Source organism: Camelus dromedarius, chromosome 25 (genome assembly GCF_036321535.1).
Source record: "Camelus dromedarius isolate mCamDro1 chromosome 25, mCamDro1.pat, whole genome shotgun sequence".
Lineage (NCBI taxonomy): Eukaryota > Metazoa > Chordata > Mammalia > Artiodactyla > Camelidae > Camelus > Camelus dromedarius.
Genome location: NC_087460.1, coordinates 15,744,362 through 15,764,449, shown reverse-complemented (window position 1 = coordinate 15,764,449; position 20,088 = coordinate 15,744,362). Strand labels below are relative to the sequence as shown.

Genomic DNA, 20,088 nt, shown 5'->3' with positions numbered 1-20,088 from the left:
AAATGTTTTCCAGTGAAAAACTTCCCTCCCATCTATGCCTGTCAGAAATGCATTTTCCCTCCTCATAGACAATGTTACGAATTTTAGTCTAGACTTTCAGAGATATTATATATACACGCACAAAAGCTTTTTTCTATTCTTTTTTTCACAATTTTTACATGCAATACATAATGTTTTGTACCTTAGGCTTTTTTCCCCAAGAAACAATAGTTCTTTGATACCTTTCAAAGAAAAAAGGTTTTTTCTGTGTGTTTTACAGGGTATTGTTAGTATTCCATTACGTGGATATGCCAAATACGTAAATTTATTTCCAATATTTTGTTATTACAAACAATGCTGCAGTAAATAAACATCCATATATGTCACATAGTATGTGTGTACTTAGATCTATAGGATAAATTCCCAGAAACCAAGTTATTTTATCATGGGATATGTACATTTAAAATTCTGATAGATACTGGCAAATTCCTCTCTATATTAATTACAGTAATTTACACTCCCTGGATTCCATTTCTACAGTTTTACAGCGCTTCTAATTTAGCATGTATATCTAAAATTTAATTGTCCAGTTCAAACAACAGATGAAATTTCCGTAATTTTTTTTTTTTTTTTTTTTTTGGTGGGAATGAGAGCTTCCTGTGAGTGTTGACTGTAGTGATGTCTCACTGGGAACGGATGAGAAGAGCCACTTCATTTTCAGACTCAAATGGCAGAAGGGAATCTAACATTATTTAGTTAATTTTTGCCTCCTGAGTGGACCATCACTAATTGGTCCATCCTTTCAACCTAGTAAATCCTAATTGGGATTCTGAGAATTTCCTAAGTAACTCCATATCTGCGCCACCGTTGAGAGCAGTGTGCCCAGTCCATCTTTGCTATAGGAAGTATTTAAATCCCATTGAAATATATTGTATTTTTAAAATTCTAAATGCAGAAGTGGAAAAAGTTGGTAACATCATAAATGAAGGCCATGTTCATCTCTTGGACTTCTTTTCTCTAGACTATGTCTTCAAAATTCTTTTATAAAATAACATGACAGAGCTACTGAGGATAGTACCCTCCACTGAGGATAGCTTCCAGGTTTGCTGAATGGAAGCTACACTTGAAGCCTTCAGCAGCTCACCTCCACTCTTTAGCCCAGCAGAAACTGATCTTTTTTCCTCCTCTTTCTCACCCAGTGGTTTACATCCAAGGTCAGCAGAAGCCATATTCAAAATTTCTGATCCAGAATCTACCATCAGGAAGAAACGAACAGCATGAACACTATGCAAAAGGATTATTTGCGTATGTTCTTTTCATTTGCACGCACCTCAGCAGGTCAGAAAACAGCAAACTTACAGCTATAATACTAACATTCTATTTTTGTATCTTTTCCAATCCACTCACCACTTGGAGTCACAGTACTTTCTGTAGATGAAGTGTGTCCAGGTGATGGTAGCGTGGAGTGTTCCCTGTCAAAGGAGTAGAAGAAAAATTTTTGAGTGTTGGTTCCAAAGAATTTTCCTAGAAATTAACAGGATATGCCCCCAAATTCACACACACAAACAAACCAGCAAACCTGGACTGTGGCAGGCTCTCAGAATATGAGCATTCAACACCATTCTCCTTAAGTAGAAAAAAAAAAAAAAGGAGAAACAAGTTTAACAATTTGACATTTTCCATTCCAGAGAGGCTGTGTTAAGCAAACATTTTCATACAATTTTAAATGAACCCATATTTGCTTTTCTCTTTTGGAGAGGAGACAGGAACGGGATGGTATAGGGAAGATTGGTACATATACTTCCTCAAAGCTGTACTTGCAAAAAAAAAAATCCAATTTTAAGTATACTCACAAGTCTAATATTTAAAGAAAACCTGATGAATTCTTGGGCAAAGCAAATTCTAAACTTAAAGGGCACATAGAGTTTATATCATGAACTTAAATTTTCTTTAAACAGAACGTTCTAGGTGGGCATGAGACAACATTTCTATTTACGGAAATATTACTCAACCTAAAAGTTCTGACTCGGTGATTTAAAAATGGTTCTCAATGTTCCAGCTAGACACGTAATACGTTTTAAATTTAATCCAATTCTCAAAGATCCCAGGGATTATATCTAAGTCAGCACCTATTACTTGGCATTCAAGTGGAGCTTAACGAAATTATAGTCCTAGCCTGCCAAGGCAAGTGTTTGAAAGCCTCACTTGAGCTTCCTGATCTCTAACAGGAGCTCCTAATTTGGGGGGAACTTTAGGACGTTACGCTGGATTACTTTGCTTATTCTCTTTTCAAAAAATATAGTGGGCACATAGGTTCCTCTTGAATAAAAAGCTTTTCTAATGTTTTCATGATTAGTTGGTTTATTTAAGAAAATCCATTAAAATTTCATAAATTAAAACAGAAATCATTTGGACATAACAAAACCCTGCACTGACAATACAAAAATGGACACATTTAAATATTCCATAATCAAACCTAGAACTTATTCCCTGACACAAGCCACAGCAGGTTTCAAAGCAGGGATGCTGGATATCACACACAGTACTGAGAATCTATCCAAAATAACAGTGACTACAGTCATGGGAATGAAAAGGTTTAGCAAGAGCTTGCTGAGTACATAGTTATTCAACACAGACAATAACGGCTTACATCTGTTCAGCATATTAAAATTTACAGAAGCCCTTTTATGCATTATCTTATTTAATTCTCCCAACCATATGCAGTGGGTTTTAGCCAACAAACAAACAAAAAAGGATTTACTCATTTCAGATAAGGAAGATAAAACCAGTGATTAAGCAATTTCCCAGAAGTATTCCGATAGTGGCATCAGCCTCTTCACCCCAGCTAGACTAAACACAGTGTCCTCCCCACTGTCTCTGAGATACCCTAAGGCCGTTGGAGGGGCAAAGCCTTTCTAGCTGTGGTCTTACACTGGTAGATGATTTGCATATAAACTTTTTAAATGTTCACCTCACATGTTTAGAAAAATCTACAATCAAACTTGCACAGCAAGAGTTTACACCTAATTCTTCTATTAATAAATGTTGGGCAATCATCTTTTTTTTGTTTCATTTCATCTCTGCTTTAAATATCTTTGAGTCAGACTAGATGTGACTGGAGCCCCTTGTGACAACAGTTTAATTTAACTCAACAACATTCATCAAAAGCCTTTCCCTGTTTCTGGCACAAAACAGAAAGGCTGGAGTGACCAAAAGCACAGTCCTTGTCCCAGAGCAGCTCACAGGCCAGTCAGGAAGACAAACATATAAAGCAAACACTCCATAAATTATAGGCAGCATTCCACAGAGGAAAGTAATACTCATAGGACAGAGTAGGGTAACATTTGAATTAAATTTTGAAGAGAACGTGTACCTTATACTCCACAGTTAGTTAAATGATAGTAGCCTTCTCCTTAAAATATTTAAATAGATTGTTTAGTAACTATTATATGCTTGTTTAACAACTATTATATGCTTGTTTAACTATATGCTGATATATACGTAAGAAATGAAGTTATAAAAATAGGAAAAAATGAAACATCCTTCAGTTTCATTGAGTATCACACCATGTAAAAATCAGCAAGGATTGATTCTTTAATAATAAAAAATTGGGCCCATACATATATCCAGAAGGAACCCTACTTCAGGATGACACCTGCACCCCAGTGTTCATAGCAGCACTATTTACAATAGCCAAGACATGGAGGCAGCCTAAATGTCCATCAACAGATGACTGGATAAAGAAGATGTGGTATATTTATACAATGGAATACTACTCAGCCATAAAAACTGACAACATAACGCCATCTGCAGCAACATAGAAGCTCCTGGAGAATGTCATTCTAAGTGAAGTAAGCCAGAAAGAGAAAGAAAAATACCATATGAAATCGCTCATGAGAAATCTAAAAAAAAAAAAAAAAAAAACATAAATACAAAACAGAAACAGACTCATAGACATAGAATACAAACTTGTGGTTGCCAAGGGGGCGGAGGGTGGGAAGGGACAGATGGGATTTCAAAACTGTAGAATAGATAAACAAGATTATACTGTATAGCACAGGGAAATATACACAAGATCTTATGGTAGCTCACAGAGAAAAAAATATGACATTGAATATATATATTTTCCTGTGTAATTGAAAAATTGTGCTCTACACTGGAATTTGACACAACATTGTAAAATGATTATAAATCAATAAAAAATGTAAAAAAAAAATCGGGCCCATTAATACTCTATAAAATATAAAAGTATGCTTTTACATGTGGCTTGAAGTAATCCTTATCACTGTGCTATAATTAATAATATATATTTTATATAATAATAATTATTATATTGCACTAACTAAAAAGCTAATTTTTTCAGAAAAAGATTTCTTATACTGATCACAGTCATGGATTCTTGTATTTGAATTTAAGAGGTATGAAAGGAAACAGTTATTTTCTATTCAATTCACTGATTTCTAAAATTAGGGAAAAGGGAACACACATTATTTCTGTAAACTTTGTTTTTCAAAAAAGGCTAGTTATTATTTAAAATCAAAATAATAGCTACAGCAAAAACACAGTTTGCCTCCATTATGTTACAGATGAGTCTCATTTGTTGTTGTTGGTAAACATAATATATTTGCCGATTAAATTAAATAACAATCCTGTGATTTTGGGTGAATTTAGTAGCCATGCATTACTACATTATTCTGGAACAGTTACAAGGAAATTGGATATTAGTGGTTATTATCCCCAATTCATTTATCTATAAATCTCACTGATCAGAAAACACCCCATTACATATCTCAATCCTAGATTTTCAGACATTCAGTTGAACATTTTTTCCCAGACAAAAGAAGGAGATTTTTCCCCCCAAAATTTAGGATTATAGTTCATGAAGGTTGGAGATAAAGCCCCTCAGGGTGTCTGTGCTTGTGAAGTGGTGGGGGTGGGGCGGGACAGACATAACTCAGCAAAAACTTTCCACAACTGTGTCCTTTACTTCCAGCTTCAAAATTTACCCCTATTCCTTCCCAGACCCACAGGAGAACCTAACCCACACAACAGCTGTAGGACTTGGGCAGATCATAAAAAAGACAAGCTACTAGATATATCTTAAAACCAAGGACAATCAAAAAATTGCCTAAAAGCAAGAAAAAGAAAGTTCAGAAGAGAGACTTACATGGAGAAGTCTGGCTCAAGTCAATGGGTCTAACATGCTGACGGCATCAAGCAGGAAGCATACTCTTCCTGTCTGAGCCATTCAGATATCAACCTGCATAACATTTACATGGAAATCCGTGGTCCAGCCCATTTGCTTTTGACAGTAAAAGTCTACCATAGGGTGGGGTAGCCAAGGCGCTCACGGAAGAAAGTGAGACATTCTCCCACGGGCTGGGTCAGCCAATGCAGGACAAACACACACACATACATACACACACACACACACACACACACACACACACACAGAGCAGTATTATTTTAATATTTAGATAGAAAAACATGATGAACAGTAAGAAATAACTTCTAAGATATTAGTAAGGGCAATTAATAGGCCTAGATAATTACTCTTCTACATGAAATGCTATTTTATCCATAGATTTTATGATCAGAAACCCTTCCACCAATAAATACTCACATTACCAATGTAATTTTTACTTTTAGATCCATTTTGGGCAATTGACACTGCTCAAATTAATACGATTTTCTGAGAGAAGAAAAACTGAACATAAGGAGCCTTTATAAACTTATTTCACTCTAACTCAAAATACCCATGACTTGGAGTCAGTTTCAATGTTCTAAAAAGAAAGGAATGTAAAACTGAATGTCAAAAGATTACAACTGCTGTAATCTAAACAAAACTAAATGCCTTCACAAGTTTTTTTTTTCCCCCTCCAATTTCCAACTAAAAGGACACCACACCTTCAGATCTACAGGACACACCTACCACTTTGAGGTTCATTTATAATACAGTTATCAGCCAATTTCTACATGTCCCAATTTTGCAACTGGCAATGTTACTCATTTTCCAAAGTTATTAAAGCTGCACCCACACACAGCTTGAGAAAGCAGGAGAGACAATGGCCAGGAAATCTTCTGAGATATTTTAAAATTGATTCTGTTCTTTGCTTCATAAATCATCTTCTCCTAGTGATAGTAAATCATAAACAAAAACATGTCATAACAAGAAGGAGACCTCAAAGGGGATCAAAAGACACTTCACATTTAGTGTATGTGATTTATGTAACAGCCAAAGTGAAACAGAAATTCATCTCCGTGTCCCCTGACCTGTATCCTCTGAGCTTCACGCTGCTGACAGTTCTGGTTCTGGGTGACAGTTACAGCTGCTATTTTCTGGGTGTCTACCATGAACCAGGTACTTCCCTTACGTTATAAAGTATCTTGTTGGGGTCAAATCTGAGATTGCAGTAAGTAGAGGGGAGAATCAGTTTCATTGTCATAGAATTTTCATGGAACTTCTTAATTCTTGGAGTGTGCAGGGACACACATAGGTACCTAATCACATGTCCAGTTTTGCAAAGGCCCAGACACACTGTAATTGCTATTGACTCAATGGTGGGAGCCGTGAGGCAGGAAAGAAAGACAGATTAGAACGAGAGACACCTGAGCCCCAGGGAGACCCTGCCAAGGGTGAGGAAGAACTGAGCAAGTTGGGCCAAAGGAACAGCTGGGTCTAGCTATCAAAGGGAGCAGAGATACACAACATTGTAAAATGATTATAAATCAATAAAAAATGTTAAAAAATAAAATAAAATAAATAAAATTTAAAAAAAAAAAAAAAACCAAAGGGAGCAGAGATCCTCAAGCCGGTGGGAGACAGTGTCTCCAGCCAGCCCTGCTGGACTGTCTCTTTGCATTGAAAAGCAGAGGATAATTTTAAGAACTGCATCGCAAGGAACCCACTCAACATCACACTCAGACCTCAACTGCAAGTGCTGAAAACAAGAAGGGAGAGTCATCTCTCTACTGACCAGGGAAGGGAGATCACCAAAGGTCTAGACACAGGGTTTGAAGGAGGTCAGCCGTGGGGTAGGGCCCGTGGGCAGTGTGGACAGCAAAGAGGACTGCAGAGAGGTGAGTGGTGAAACTGACTGTCTTCTCCCACAATCTCTCAGGGGGTCAAGCGTCCTTCCCTGGGACCCACTAGTTGGTGAGGTCAAAAGGACATTGGGATATCCTGGTATGCTCCCCTAGAGGTTCTTGGAAATGTTGAGAAGGGACCCCCTGAAACAAAAAGGCCTTCCTATTCATCAGCAAGTGGGGAAACAGAGCACTGAGTTTTGTCTTTCCTCTCAAAGTGACCTACTGGGTTTGCTTCCACGGACTGGCTAAGCCAGAACTCAGCTGTTGCAGATATATATAGGTGTATACATATGTGTAATATATATATATGTGTATGTGTGTATTTGAATCCCCAAAAGAACTCTGCAAAATAATATCTCTGTTTCACAAGGGACGCACACAAATTGAAAGAGGTTAGGCCATGTGTCCAAGTTCACACAGCTAAAGAGTAACAGAGCCAGCTTAAACCCACACCTGCTTAATTCCAAAGCCCATGCTATGTGGCTAAAAATTCTAAGTCATTGCTTGGAAATATTTCAAATAAATACAAAAGTAGACAGGATGGAATAATTACCCTTTGTGTACCCATCCTGCAGATTGAACAATGATCAATCTATGACCTATCTGGTTTCCTCTATACCATCACCCACTAAACCTAACCTGGCATTATTTTAGAGCATATCCCAGATACCATTAACATTTCTTTCATAACTATTTTAGTCTGAGTCTGTAAAAGACAAAAACTGGAAATAATCTCTTTCCTTTTTTCCTCTTTACACTAAAATATCCCAAATAAAAAGATTTCACTGGGTCACTAGGGTAGATCTATTCTCCCCAAGAATGTCCCAAACTGGACCCCAAATTATTTTCCTATGAGATGTTCTTCTTGAGATATTTCTCTTGTTGGAGTCCCTTGCTCACCCAAAGATCCTCGTATAAGTTCTGATGGTCACTCTCATCTCATGCTGTGCTTTCTGAAAAATCGCATATAGCTTCCTCTATGAATATGGGAGGGAAATAAAAAAAATAAGTCTCGGGTTCTCAGGAACACCAGTCAGAAGGCAAGGCAAGACTGTCAACTCAACACGCTCATTGAGTGCTCACGCTCAATGTTTTCAACAGACCCTGTAGGGAGTACAAAAATAAATAAGCTAACAGGCACTCAACAAATATTAATGGAGCAGCCACTGTTCAACGAATCTATGCAGGGAGATAGCTTAACATTGGTTAATGGCCAAACAAAGGCAGTCTAGAATCTGATACAGGAACACACATAAGAAAACAAGTAACTACAATGTAACCAAAATAAAGGTGACAACCAGAGGAGGACACAGTGACTAGGGTCCAAGAAAAGAGTGAACTTGTTTTTCCCTGAGTGGGATGCTTGGGAAAAGAGGGAACTGAGGCCTGAAGGTCAAGACTTTTGCATTGTCACAGAGAAGCAGAGCCAGGGAAAATGCCCATCTCTCCACTTCTAATCCATTATGATCTCCACCTCAAGAAGGACTTAAGATGCCTGACTGTGAACATTTCTTGCTACCGCAAGAAAGGTTTTATGGAACCCTTGGTTTTTGAAATGGGCCTTGACACGCAAACAGAATTTGAGATCCGGAGAAGTGTACAGCGTTCTGGGCAGGGAAAACAGTGCAGGCAGCTTTGTATGATATGTTCTGACAATACAGACTACCTCGCTCGGCGACACTTAGGGACAACTCTACGGCAGTGACAGGGAAAGGATGGAAAAGTAGGTTGCAATCGGATTAGAGAAGAGCTCACGTACCAGGTCAACTTGTTTGTCACAAAGGCCTTCAAGAGTGACAACATTCTGACAGTTGGAAGCCAAAGAATTAAGAAAACACAATGATTTATGGGTCGCTGAGGTAAACATGGATTCTATGTTTCGTAATTTTTTAATATTTGATAGTGAGGTATTTAATTATTTTCCCCCCAATTTTGTTTATTTATTTATTTTTTAATTGAAGATTGAAGTATAGTCAGTTTATTTCAAAATGTAGAATAGATAAACAAGATTGTACTGTGTAGCACAGGGAAATATATACAGGCTCTTGTGGTGGCTCACAGCGAAAGAATGTGACAATGAATGTGTGTATGTTCATGTATAACTGAGAAATTATGCTCTACACTGGAATTTGACACAACATTGTAAAATGACTATAACTCAATAAAAAAAGTTTATATATTTAAAAAAATGTGGACATCAAATTAGTTAATTTAATTAATTTTTGGTGTACCACGTAGAGATTCAATTATACTATATATATTCCTTTTCATATTCTTATGTTTTGTAATTTTAATTTCAGATTTTATTCTAATTCCCTGTACTTATCATCACTGAGAAAGCTTAGGCAAGCACTGTCGAGGGAGAGCTTTCTATCTGTTTCAGAGATGGGTGTGGGGTGGGGGATGAAGGGGCAGGAGGTGGGGTTTACTCAAGGGACAGGCAGGAGGACGTGAACAGGATGCACGGATTCTTCAGTGGAGCGGAAACCTGGAAAGAGGATGGTGGGAATTGGTGGCATCAGCCACAGAGTGCAGGTGACAGCCCAGGTCCTGGGGACTACAGAAGAAATGGCGCAGAGACGGCATGGAAGCCTTCAGGGGGCCCACGCATTTCCCCAGGAGCATCTGACAGAAGTTTCTTGTGTGATCTCTGTTAGCTCCTATTTCTTAATGGGTGTCAAGAACACAGACAAAACCCCTCGGTCACATGCCCTGATGAGAGTGGATAAGGAGGCCCTTTTAGACACATAAGGCAGTACGTTTCTTAGCCAAAAAACTACCAAGATAACTGTGAGTAATTATTACGATTGAAATGTCTAAATTCAATGTTCTAAGAGAAGTTGTGGGAAGGGCTTAATCTTTGAAGCTAGACAAACCTGAATCTGAATCCCAAGTTTGGTACTTACTGTCTTTTAAAATATATTTTTATTGAAGTACCGTCTATTGAGTGATTGTGGTTATTTAACTTCTCTGAACTTCAGTTATTCTGTTTGTAAAAGCAGATCATACTTAGCATTCAAAGCTGCAGAGAGAATCAATAACATGGCATGTGGAAATACTTTCTTACAAAGTACCTGGTACACAACTGATGTTTGTTTCTCTCCCCTTCTTGGTGAAATCAGTACCATATAGAAAGGAAATTACTAAGAACCAAACATCCTGTAAGCTTCCAAATTCAACTTCCTTTATTAAAACTTTACAAGAATTGCTAAGTAATAGTAAAACAGATTCATTTCCTTCTTCTTTCCTTTTCTTAGCTACTCAGTAGGATCGGTACTAAGGATGGGGAAAATGTCAGATACACACACTTAAAAAGAAAAATAAGAACTTGTATAGCTCAATTTTAAAATACACCTCATTTTTTAAATCAGCAAGAGCTCTGTGTAGACATCTCTCCAAAAAAGGTATACAAATGGTCAACAAGTACATAAAAAGATGCTAAACATCATTTGTCATTAGGGAAATGCATATCAAAACCACAATGAGATACCACTTCATATCCACTAAGATGGCTATAATCATATCTTCAATAATAATAATAATAAAAAGATGGCTATAATCAAAAAAGTAGACAAGTGTTGACAAGGATGTGGAGAAACCGAAATCCTCATACATTGCTGGTGGGAATGTAAAATGGTGTAGCTGCTTTGGAAATCTGTTTTGAAGTTCCTCAAAATGTTAAACTTAGAGTGACCCTCAGATGCATTCCTTCATATATACCCCAAAGAATTAAAAGCATATGTTTACACAAAAAGTTTTACACTCATGTTCATAGTAGCATTATTCACAAAGTAGAAGCCAAAAAGTAGAAACAACCCAAGCACTTATCAATGGTGAGTGCATAAATGAAATGTGGTCCATTCATACACTGGAGTATTACTCAGTCATAAAAATGAAGTACGGATAATAAGCTACAACCTGGATGAACCTTGGAAACATTACACCAAGTGAAAGAAGCCAGTCACAAGAGGTCACATATTGTATTATTCCATTTATACGAGATTTTCAGAGCAGGCAAAACTATAGAGGCAGACAAGGTGGGTAGTGGCTGCCTAGGGCAGGGGCAGAGGAGCAGCAGAAATAGATTGCTAACAGGTAGAAGGTCTCTTTCCAGGGCAATCAGAATGTTCTAAAATCGATTGTGGAGATAGTTGTGCAACTCTGTGAATCTTCTGAAAAGAATTTAATTGAATGAGTTAAATTGATGAGTTGTTTGATATGCACATTATAACACAGTAAAGCTACTTTTAAAAAAGGGAAAATGATGGACTGCCAGGCCCTAAAACAGAACAGTCAGCTCCATCTGGCTGAGAAGATCACAGAGCTCAGGCTCAGACTGCTGATGGAGGAAGGGGCTCCAGACACATCTCCTTGACCTTGGGAGTTAGCCTCAGGGCCCTCAGTTATTCAGTATTCTCTTCTTGGGTGGAGAAGTGCCATGAGCACCTAACTACTCCACTGGATACTCTTGGGCATTGCCCTGTTCTGTGCCGCAGAGCCCCTGCACCTTGAAGATGGTCTAGCCTTGACCTCAATTCTTAGAGAGTCAATGAGATGTGAGGCTTCTTACAGTCCATAGTGAATTCAGGTCTCAAACCACCCTGCCTCTCAAACAAAAAGTTCAGCACACTTCATCAAAATCTCCTTTTGGTCACATATCCTTGAGTTTATAGTTAGAAGAGGCAGAAAGCACCCCAAATCAAAGACTGACATTTCTCGTGCATCTGAATTTTGTGGTGTAAGACTTATACTTGCTATAAGAGTCTCAATAATACTTAAAAAAAAAAAAAAAGGACTACCCATAGAAGAGGACCAGGATATGGCAGTGCTAAAAATGAAGTTGAAATACAGTCCAATACTCACGTCCATACTTAGGTCATTATTCATGCTGGTGCAACCTGAAAGATCTGTTCCTGGGTGGGGGCCGGTGGCAGGGCCTGGGCACCTGGCAATAGGAAGTAAAGTTCCTTACTACAGTGGAAAAGTTGCTAATTTCAGCAGATCCCAACCTGTCGCATAGTTCCCCTTCCCCGCCCCAGTTTTACCAAACGTCTAATTGAGTTCAAGGCTTAAGTAAGTCATAATGAAAGAGAGCCCAAAGCTCCAGCAGAGAGAGGGTAAAAATCCCAGAGAATCCAGCCAGAAATGAAAATGAAGTATTTGCAATTCAAAGTCTTGCTTCCTGACCCTCGATACAGAAAGGAAATTTCATTGCGGTAGATACTGCTCATAGACTCTACTGACATTTCTTTTTTTGTTTGTTTTTTGTTTTTTGTGGGATTTTTGTTTGTTTGTTTTTTGTTTTATTTTTGTTTTCAGGATAAGGTAATTCAGTTTATTTATTTACTTTAATGAAGACACTAGGGATCGAACCCATGACCTAGTGCATACTAAGCACACACTATACCACTGAGCTATACCCTCCCCCCTCCACTGACATCTCTGAGCTTTTTCTAAGGAAGATCAGTCTGTGCACTCTGACAAGTGAGTGAGCTCAGACGAGCTTCAGGGGAGAGTGAGTGTGGGGACAGGATTAGATTCCCAGAGATTTGTCCACCTTGAGCGTGAAGGAATAAAAAGATCATCAAAATCTGTCTGAATACATTAACTGAGCAGTACATAGTATGTTCAAAAAAATAGGGAAACATTTTAAGTAGCCTAATTTGTCTTTTACATTTTAGAAGGGGTATTATGAAATTCAAAAGAGCTAATAGAGAAAACTATAGAGGTATTTTTGCTTTAAAATTGTCAATTTTGGGGGGAGGGAGGGTATAGCTCAAGTGGCAGAGCACATGCTTAGCATGCATGAGGTCCTGGGCTCCATCCCCAGCACCTCCTATAAATAAATTAATTAACATAATTACGCCCACCCCCGCAAAAATTGTCAATTTTCAGAAGGTTAGAGAACTTATATAATAAAAATTCCATAATAAAGATATTATGAATATGTCTGTGTATGTATGACTGAAGCATTATGCTGTACACCAGAAATTGATACAACATTGTAAACTAGCTATACTTCAATAAAAAACAAAGATGTTATGATCTCTGGATATGAAATTCTAACTGATTAAGAGGTTTGGCAACAGGAATAGGCCACCCACAAAGAGCAGGTTAAGAATATTTTGCTTCTATAACTCACTTTTGTCTTTCAGTCACATCCAAAGCACCGTCCTCTATTTCTCCATATTTGGACCTTTCACATGAAGCATGGATTTGGTTGGCTACACGTGGGAAAGGCGTCAATTCCAGTCTTGGAACCCCTGTAAGACGATCCAGATGCAAGGCATCTACAGCAGAACAGAAAAAAATAAAAACAGAAATTTATAAATGATTCAAATTATATATATATATAATATATATAGCATAACATATATAAGGTATATAATATATAATAAACAAATTCTTTCCCTTTTGGGAGATTAGACCATTTCTGAAAAAGCAAAAGTCAGTTCAATTCTATTCACATTTCAACATAACCCCTCATCTCCTAAACTTTGATGTCGAGTTATAAGGGGTGGAAATGCCTTTTTTTTTTTTTTTATTAAGCAGGGGCTGGGGGTGGAGAAGGGGAAACAGAAACCCTTGCCTAGTAAGCAACTAGAGAGATCAACAATGATCTGCTTCCAGAGGGCAAAATCCAGCCAGCTGCCTGTTTTAGTAAATAAAGTTTTATTGGAACACAGCCACACCCATCCATTTAGTATCGCCGATAGCTGCCTCATGTGCTGCAACAGCAAAGCTGAGTAGTTGCTATGGAAACCATACGTCCTGCGAAACCTAAAATACCTACTAGCTGGCCCTTTACAGAAACAGGTTACCAACTCCTGAAAACAGTCCAACATTGTAATTGGAACCTGTTAAAGAGGGCAGGAAATAGAGTGACAGATTTTTTTTTTTGAGTAAACTATCTTGATGTTTTTCTGAGTATAAGAAGCAGCAGAGTTTAATAGAAAAAAACACAGGCTTTGGAATCAATCACAATTTTTAGTTCAAGTCCTGGCTCTGTCCCATTCCAGTTGTGTGACCTTGGTTTATGGATATATAGAGTGCCATGTGTTTAGGCAAATCGCTACCTCAATGTTCCTGTTTCCTTCTCTTTACAATGGGAATGATGTTAGCATCTACCTCCTGGGGATGTGGTGAGGATTAAATGAATTAACAGTATGTTCAGTGCAGAGAACTGTGCATGGAATAAAAGCAGGCACTCCTTAAGTGCCATCCTCATGTTGTGTTGTCACCGTCACTGAATTTGTACAGGTGAAGTCATCTCTGTAAACTGCTCATCTATTGTCTGACACAAACTGGCCACTCGGTAATGGTGGCAGTTTTCCCTCATCTAGTTGAAATGATCCAAAAATCACTCTACTTTTTTTTCATTCCTTATTGATTTATTCTGATAACTACCCCATTTCTTTTAGAACCAGCCATTAACTTTTACTTTCAGTCACACCCAGATTGTGATGAGAGACGCCACCGCTTTGAGCATTTCCGAAGGTAAAGCTCATTCTCCTCGGGTTGGCACTGAGTCATAGTCCGCCATGTGACCCACATCCTGCTCCAAACTTGTATTCGACTGTATTCTGACCCACATCCCCTTATTTCCAAAGTGACTTGTCCAACTTGGAATTTTCTTCAAGGACTTGAGTCTTCTGCATTCTTCTTTTCTTCCCCCACTCATGTCACTATCCCCAGCTGGAATACTTTTTCCATGCTTTTTGCTTTTCCAAATGCAACCCATCTTTCAAGGCCCCATTCAACACTCATTTCTTCTATGGAGGCTTCTCTGCACCCAGGCCTTACTCCCTGAATAATCTGTGAGCTATTTTAGGACTTACTCTCTGTTATGCACAATTTAGTGCTTGGCACAGAGTAGGTGCTCAAACGTAAGTTGATTGAAGTCAGGGATAAACATCTAAGTGTTCAACAACTTTGGCTATGTAACTGTGATTAATTCTTTTCCCTTTCCAAACAACCCCACTCCCGGTCATGTCTGATGGGGCCCAGGAGAGGCGTTACCCATGCTCACCCAGCAGAGGTGTGTCCCAGCGTGTGTGTTTGAAGGTCAGGGGTAGCCGATGTATTCTTGCTTCTTGACTGTTCCGTTGTTTAGGGCAACACCTCCTCTGCACAGAAAATCAAGTACTATTAGCTTTCTAAACGGGTGTAACATATTTCATAATCAACTCTCTTCATCTCCAAAAGTAGAAAGAACATCACTATTCTCAAATAACCCCGCAAGAGAGATCAAGAAGAAAATAAATGACACCAAGAAACAAAGCTTTCACGCTTTGGATCAAAAGGTATACTCTCCGAGTAAAACAGAATTCTTATTAAAGATCACTCTTCATTCAAGTAACAGAATGATAACATCGGTTCCCAATAGTCAACACTTTTATATAAACAAAGGCTTGGGGGAAAGAGGTGTGAGTGAGGGGCAAGTTCAGTTACATAATTCTTCTTCGTGATACTGTAATCAAAAAGTTTTAAATATTACCATTTGCGAGGGTTTATCAAAGTCGCGTGTGTACACATGATAAAGAAAAAAATAGGTTTCTTGCTTCATCTGAACATCTCTCAAGAAAATCAGTGTAGAGTTTGAACACACTAGTACGTACTGGACTTACCTTTCTACATTGGCATATAGTAGATTCACAATTGGCACTTAAATAGTTTCAAAAAGCTTACACTTACCAGTTGTCCTTGGAGAGGTTGATGAATTCTATCTGTGCCATTCAAGGGAATGCTGGGAAGAAATTCCTCATCTAAACAGCTCTGTCGTGAGAAGAAGGGGGAAGGTATTCACAGACAGAACCATGAAAAAGTCGCAGATACAAAACACATCAGACTTGAGAGAAGATGTGATGCTACCTGAGGAGGACAAAAACTGACTCGTTCTTTATCTTGTGTCGTACGTTAAGGGAACAAGTGTGTGATGGCAAACCTCTCAGTGCATTTTCCCCCATTCCTTGTGCTGGGAGCGAAATCCAAAGATCAGGCTCAAGAAACTGAATGGCCTGGTCATTAAAATCTTCAAGCAGAGGCCAGAGAAGCTTACTGGAGACACAGAGTGGTGAAAATGATGTCTGCGAAAATTTTCACAGCGATAAAATTGTGGCTTTATTCCGAGAGGTAGATACATACCTATCATATATTGTAATAGAAACTGGTGTTCTTGAGGTGATTAAAGTTACATTATAATAGAAAATTGTGTTCTTGAGGTGATTTAAGCACATTTAGATAAGGAGATTTTTTTCTGGTTCAACTTATTGTAGGGGACTTTTTAGGCACTCTGCCTAGCTTAATCTCCTACATGAAATTTTTTTTTTTCCTGCTTAAACAGATGTGCCCGCTTTATGCCCTGGAAACAGATCCATGCAAATGTCGCCCTTCCCTCTTTCCTCCTCCAGCCCCTTCCCTCTCGTGCCAACCTTGCTGTTCCTTCTGTTCTTCGCTTATGAACAGAAAGGAGAAATTCACCAAGTGTCATAAGGGAAAGAAATACATTCAACGCTACCACGCGTATCTTAGGTTATCCAGACAGAAGGGAGTTGAAAGTTTAATTCCAATGGAGGAGAAAAGAGACAGCAACCATCAAAGCCCATTCACGAGTCTCGGAAAGGAGGGGCCTAAGATTAGAAAACTGGCCTTTTGCTAATAGATACAGTAAATTCTGAATGCTACTTCTTGGAAAGATGTTACTAGGAGCCACTCACTGACATGCATTCTCCCCTCCTGTTGTGCTAAATGCTGTCAGCGCATAAGAGAACAAAGTCCACCAGGGCATCTTTTTCTAAGATGGTTATGTAATTTTATGATTAAAATGATTGCATATGATAAATTAGCTTCAAAATCTTATACAAACTGGACAACGTCCCCACAGTAAACACATCACAGAGGTCTGGGTCTTTGTGTGTGTGTTTGTTACCTGAAACAGCAAGCCATGGAGTTGTCCTTTGATGAACTTCTGTCTTAGTGATTCAACTGTTGCTACAAAGAGAATTTACAGCCAGCTTAATATGACAGTTTGTAACCCCCTTTTCTGTTAATTCATTTCATAAACATTTAACAGCTTTAAATTTGGGGCCTGAGGAAAGGAGAGAGAAGACGATGGCTTCTGAGGATGGTGGTCGCCACTCATGACTTGGGAAAGTGGGAAAGGAGGACAAAGCAGGTGGGAGCTGAGAAACCACTATTGCCCTTGAGTACTTAACATTAACCTTGACAGATGCAAAGGGGTGAGGGTATAGCTCAATGGTAGAGTGCATGCCTAGCATGCCTGAGATCCTGGGTTCAATCCTCAACACCTCCATTAAAAAACAAAAATAACCTAATTACCTCCCCCCAAAAAAGATGAAAAAATAATAAATAAAAATTAAAAAAATTTTTTTAAATGTTATAGTTGGGCAAATGAATTATCTTCTAGGAGTAAGTCACAGAATTATTTATCTTAAAATGGGAAGACGCCTCAGAGGTCACTCAGTCCAGCTTCTGACCCACGGAGAAATCCTCTCTTCAACAAGCCTTTGCTTGAGCTGTGAGCGATGGGAGCCCTGGAAGTGGAGCCCCAGAGCCCCTGACTCCTACTAGTAGGTCTGAGGTCACGAGAACCCTGAGGTCCAGAGCATTTAAGGGGTAACTGGTTATTTGTGGAGCTGAGATCTGACTCACAGGACAGTGCTCACTTCACTATACTCTTTTGTGAAATTAAATATATTTGCCTTTCTACTTAACTGAAATCTGCTGCCCGGTAACTTCCAAATGCTCACCTCTGGAATAATGAGAGTGGGAGAAATACCTATTTCACTTTTTGAGTTAAATAGTAACATGTTACTTATTTGACAATCCATACTCTTTGAAATATAGCCAAGAACCAGAAAAGAGGCTGCTATCTTTGGAACGACCGAAACAGACGTTGATATCCATGCCCTTGATTCACGTGGCCCATCCTCACATTTCACTCAGACAGTGGGCTCTGAATTTATACACAGTTCTCACACGCCTGACTGTTTTCTCAGCCCACAGATGATTAAAAACAAAGATTAAATGAGGGTCAGAAGCTCTGCTAGATGGAGGCATATTAATAGCTGCCACTTTTTTAAAAGATCACTAACAGCCAGGAAAATTAACAGCAGATACTCCGGTGCCCAAAACACACAGAAATCTGGTGCTTCTTATTTTAAAGACCAACAGTTTTATGTCTCAAAAGTCGAGAGAAATTCTGAGCCATGAAAAAAAATGCTAATACATGTGCAAAGTACATAATCTAATGTTCAATATTTTCCAGGGAATAAAAGCTTGAAAAGCTCCAATGATGTGGCAGACTACCCATGTAAAATTTATTTTGTATGAGTTCTTTTTGTAAAAATAGTGCTTCTCAACTAAGCCTGACATAGTGTGTATTAGGCCCACAGGAGGAAAATACATTTTAAAAATATTTCTAGTATACTTAAATAATTTTAAAATTTTAAATTCTTAATACTTAGAATTTTAGTGAAGATTCAATTTTTTTTAAAAAATTCTGTGTTAATTGCATTAAGAAATAAGCCTCTGTCTACCTCCTGACCTTTATCGAAGCAACAGCAACCAAAGCTTTCAGAAGTGGCCGACATTATGTTCCCGAAGTTGTGTATCTCAAAACACTGTCTTTGAATTTCCAAATTAAGCTTGTGTTTCAGAAGGAATAATGAGTTAGTATGAGACTGTCTAAATTGCCCATCTGCTTTCCCATCAGGCGATCTTGGATTTTAGAAACAGTCCATCTCAAAACATTCAAATTGTAAACTTCATTTTAGCAGATGTTTCGTGCAAGGTGTAGCAACTATTTTCATACGTTTCATAAGGCAAAATGAGCTGGCTTATGACCCAAATTTGCATGCACCTTTGCATTCTTCTTTGTGTGTCTGGGGTTGGACCTGCCATGTCTCTGGGGCATTTGGGTTTCACAGGGAAGCAAGGAAAACAATGGCCACTCTATGCCCTGCTGTTGCCATCTGTGCTGTAGGATGAGACCAGGTGTCCTGGATACACTGCCTTTGAAGGAAGCAGAGATAAAACAACTTTCTAAATGACTATGCAATAAGACTTTCAGGCAAAAAGCCCGGCAATTAATTGGCTGTTGAAAAACAAAACCATAATATTAGAGCTGTAATAATGTAAGCTATCAATGATGGTTGACATTTATGGATTATGGACTTTATAACACAGTATATGTGTTACTTAATGTTCTATAAAATAGGGCATTAAAATACTAAAGTTCATTGAAAGCCACAGTCTAGAAGAAAAGAATTCACAACACATAGATCTGTCAAGGGACTTGTATCCAAAATATATAAAGAAAAGAAATCCTATAACTCAGTAACAAAAGGACAAATGACTTAACTTGAAAAAGGGCAAAAGACTTAGGAACTTCACAAAGAAGATAAGCAACAGCCAATCAGCTCAACAAAATAAAATCACAATGAGATACCCAGTAGAGCAGGGAAAATGAAAGAGATTGACGCCACCAAATACTGGAGGTGTGGAGCACCTGGAACTCCCCACGCATTGCTAACTGGAGTGTGAACACTTTGGAAAACTGTTTGGCAGTTTCTTAAAAAATGAGAATTGTAGCTACCCTAAATATGACCTAGCAGCTCTGCTTCTGAATGTTTATCCCAGGTTAACTAAAAACACAGGTCCACACAAAGACCCATACACACACGTTAATGGCAGCTTTCTTCCTAACCACCCAAAACCGAAAATAATTCAGATGTCCAATAGTAGAAGAGATAATCAAATTGTGGAATATTTATGCAAAGAAATATGACCCAACCATGAAAAGGGCATCCCACTGACAAACACAACACAAATAAATCCTGTGCTGAGGGAAAGAAGACAGATACAGAGGAAAGTACCTACTGTATAACTCAATTCTAGAACAGGCTAGACTAACTCATAGGTGACAGAAATCAGTTGAGTGGTTGTTCCTTGTGGTGGTGGAGGTGGGAGCGGGGAGAGACTGGGAAGCAGCGCAAGGGA

General features: G+C 38.5%; 1 protein-coding gene across 1 annotated transcript in view; it reads right to left on the bottom strand.

Moving 5' to 3' along the window:
- Positions 1–20,088, bottom strand: part of IRAG2 (inositol 1,4,5-triphosphate receptor associated 2) — a 73,401-nt gene that overhangs the window by 22,777 nt on the left and 30,536 nt on the right. The window contains exons 15-22 of the mRNA XM_010993004.3: positions 16,997–17,058; positions 15,763–15,843; positions 15,098–15,194; positions 13,211–13,358; positions 11,932–12,013; positions 1,559–1,605; positions 1,387–1,451; positions 1,124–1,231 (exon numbers count right to left, since the gene is read on the bottom strand). Coding sequence (XP_010991306.2) covers positions 1,124–1,231; positions 1,387–1,451; positions 1,559–1,605; positions 11,932–12,013; positions 13,211–13,358; positions 15,098–15,194; positions 15,763–15,843; positions 16,997–17,058 — 690 coding nt within the window. The remainder of the gene's footprint in view (positions 1–1,123; positions 1,232–1,386; positions 1,452–1,558; positions 1,606–11,931; positions 12,014–13,210; positions 13,359–15,097; positions 15,195–15,762; positions 15,844–16,996; positions 17,059–20,088) is intronic.